This window comes from Fulmarus glacialis, unplaced genomic scaffold (assembly GCF_000690835.1).
Source record: "Fulmarus glacialis isolate BGI_N327 unplaced genomic scaffold, ASM69083v1 scaffold22202, whole genome shotgun sequence".
NCBI classification, from domain to species: domain Eukaryota; kingdom Metazoa; phylum Chordata; class Aves; order Procellariiformes; family Procellariidae; genus Fulmarus; species Fulmarus glacialis.
In genome coordinates this window covers 1,427-4,547 of record NW_009197473.1, presented here as the reverse complement: position 1 = coordinate 4,547, position 3,121 = coordinate 1,427, and the positions used below count along the sequence as shown (strand labels likewise).

General features: G+C 60.5%; 1 protein-coding gene across 1 annotated transcript in view; it reads left to right on the top strand.

Moving 5' to 3' along the window:
- CRYBA1 (crystallin, beta A1) overlaps positions 1 to 2,687 on the top strand; it is a gene marked incomplete at its 5' end in the record, with an annotated part of 3,573 nt that extends 886 nt beyond the window's left edge. Inside the window, 3 exons of the mRNA XM_009572559.1 lie at positions 1,377 to 1,518; positions 2,072 to 2,214; positions 2,360 to 2,687. Of these exons, the coding sequence (XP_009570854.1) occupies positions 1,377 to 1,518; positions 2,072 to 2,214; positions 2,360 to 2,507 (433 nt within the window). The remainder of the gene's footprint in view (positions 1 to 1,376; positions 1,519 to 2,071; positions 2,215 to 2,359) is intronic.
- Positions 2,688 to 3,121: the final 434 nt, after the last annotated feature.

The following is a 3,121-nucleotide window of genomic DNA, read 5'->3' as shown; positions in this document are numbered from 1 at the left end:
TCCTGCAGTCTGGGAGCAACCAGGTTTGGAGCTCACCAGTGCCCAAGGATGCAGCGAAGATCGGTGCTCAGCGAGTGGCTCTTGAGCTCGGCCTGGTCCCCATCCGCCTGTGTAACCCCATGAAGCACCGTGCCTCAGAACCACTTTTCATGCCCCAGGGCCCAGCCCTGCTCTGCCCCGTGCTCTCCCCGCACCGTGCAGCTCCCCGGGGCCAGAGCAGAGCCTTCCCGCAGCCTGCGCTGGGCTGCCCCAGTCGCTGACAGGGGTAGGGAGCAGAGCTGGGCTTCTCCCTGTGCAGGGGAATCTTTCCTGGCACAGGCAAGACATCTCCCGAGCTGCTCCGAGACGCTGTGTGTAAGGAGCGGTCCCCACGGCAAGCATGCCGCTGGGGCCGGGGAAGCAGACAAGATAGATTTGCGCTGCTATATTTAGGATTTGTAATGCTAATGGGATTACAGCGGCATGCGTGCTCACGACGTAATCAGCTCACCGCTCCAGTTGACGTGTTCCTAATCAGGCTGGTCACCTTGCACGGGGGGAGGCTGACTGCGGGACACAGGATCAGGGCTCAGTTTGGGTCAGTGGTAAGAGGCCCTCGACCCCCCCAGCTCAGCGTGCCCCTCAGCACCCGTAAGCAGGGGGTCTGTGGGCTGCACAGCCTGTGCCAGCCTCCTTCCAGCCCCCAGCCCAGCCTCTGCCTCCCCGCTCTGCTCAGCTGCAGCCGACCCATCCCGTCCCCAGTCCCTGTAAGGGGACGTGCCCAGGAGAGGTCCCCACCCTGGGGACAGGCAGGCTCTCTGTGAGCAGCACCAGGGCTTGCAAAATGTCCCCTGCGGGGCGGAGGCATCCCTCTCACCTCTCCATGTTTGTTTTCAGCAAAGAGGGAGACCCAAAAAGGGGAAAGGCAACAGCTCCCTGCCCTGCGCACAGCCAGATGGGTTCTGCCTGGTTTGGGCATTAGGAATTTGGGTCTTTCCAGCTCTGCTAGGTTGTAATTGGAAACAAGTAAGAAATGAGGCCTTTGGGAGAGAAGCGCAGCCGCGGGTGTCCTGTGGCATCCTAACGCGATGCCGATCTGCATAAATAACCACAGAGCAGTTAGGGGAAAGTGAGCCAACCTCGCAGGCTGGGCCCCTTGAGGGAGGGACCCCGTCTCCCACCGCAGCGGGGAGATGCCGGCGCTGCCATGCGGGCAGCCTCCCAGGCACCAAACGTGGTTACACACCCAGCACCGCTTCCTTTCCTCCCGGACTTGTGGGCAGAGGCCAGACCCCAATCTCCTCCTCGCACCTATATCTGTGCCCCGGTGCCAGCCCCGAGCAGGAGGCCCAGAGCTGCCACAGGAAGCCCTGGCAGCCCTTGCTCTGTTTTTGCAGCTGGGTCGGTTACGAGCACACCGGCTTCTGCGGGCAGCAGTTCATCCTGGAGAGGGGAGAGTACCCGCGCTGGGACGCCTGGAGCGGCAGCAACGCCTACCACATCGAGCGCCTGATGTCCTTCCGCCCCGTCTGCTCCGCTGTGAGTGTCCTGGCTCCCACGGAGCTCTCAACTCTGATCCCATTAAAATGTCCCAGGCAATAGCACCAGGCCAAGGGAGTGAGGTTAGGAAGGGCAAACAGCCATGCCAGGGACTCTGCGGGTGGCAGAGGCTCCTTGGGGTGGGCTCAGCTCTTCCCCCCCTTGCCCAGCAGGATTTGCCGTTGCTGTCCTGTTTTCTAAAACTTCTAGGGGAACTTCTGGGCCAGCTGTACATGACTAGAGCTTGGGGACAGCCAGCCTGAGGTGGTAGCTGTGGCATAGCTGTCACCGACACCTCCCAGGCCAACCCCTGCCCCATCCTGGCCCAGCACCACTCTGCTGAGCACCTCTACCCATCTGGGTTTTGGGAAAACCAGGCCCCCCCAAAAAACCAGCCCAGGGTCTGAACACCTCCCTCCCTCGGGCTGCGCATGCAACCCCGAGGAAACCCTCTGAGCAATGCCATAGGGAGGGACAGCCATTGCTCCGCTGTCCCCATCCACGCTGGGGAGGGAGCACCGCCTCCCCCTCACCCCCTGCCCTTCTCTCCCAGAATCACAAGGAATCCAAGATCACCGTCTTCGAGAAAGACAACTTCATCGGCCGCCAGTGGGAGATAAGCGACGACTACCCCTCGCTGCAGGCCATGGGCTGGGCCAACAATGAAGTGGGCTCCATGAAGATCCAGTGCGGCGCGTAAGTGATGGGCAAAGGACCACGAGCAGCAGGGACAAACCGCTGCCATGGCTGTGCTACCACAGCTGGAGGGGGGACACCCTGTAACTCCCTTGGCTTACCTCTTATCCCCCTTACGGCCGCCTGATGACTCCTTTTCTTCCAGCTGGGTTTGCTACCAGTATCCCGGGTACCGTGGCTACCAGTACGTCCTGGAGTCCGACCACCACGGAGGAGACTACAAGCACTGGAGAGAGTGGGGTTCGCACGCCCAGACCTCCCAGATCCAATCCATCAGGCGTGTCCAGCAGTAGCTCCCCACTTCCCAGTACATCTCGCAAGGTTTCTAAAGCTCACCGGCTCCCTTTTGGTGCTAATACTCCCCTCCCGAAATAACCACCCCTTCTTGTACTGCAACTGCTTATGGAACAATACTCCCAAACAGTACCAACTGCCACAATTGCCAATAAATGTGACTGAAAGAAAAAGATAAACCAGCTTGGTGGGTGTTTGCTGTTGTGTGTTTGGGATTGAAGTCACACGTCCCCATCCCAGTAGCAGGGACCAGACTCTTCCCTGCCTATTTTAAGCAGGACTGAAGCCCGGTGGGGCTTACACCAAGGCAAGTTCATCCCCCGGCTGTCTCGCACACACAAACACAGCAGCCAAATTCTAGGTCGCTGCAGCTCTGCAGCCATGTCGCTTCCCCTACTCCCTGCCCTCCCCTTCCCCAGTCAAGGTGAAGGACACCGTGCTCCTGGTCCCCCGCCCCGCCAAGCCACACCAGCACCAGGCACCCACCTACACAGAGCCACGCGTGCCGTGCTGCTCGTAGGCTTTGTGGCCAGCTAGGCCTGGGGGACCGAAAGTCGAGTCGCCAGCCACGCAGCATACCCGGGGCTAAGGGATGCTCCCTGAGAGCGCAAAA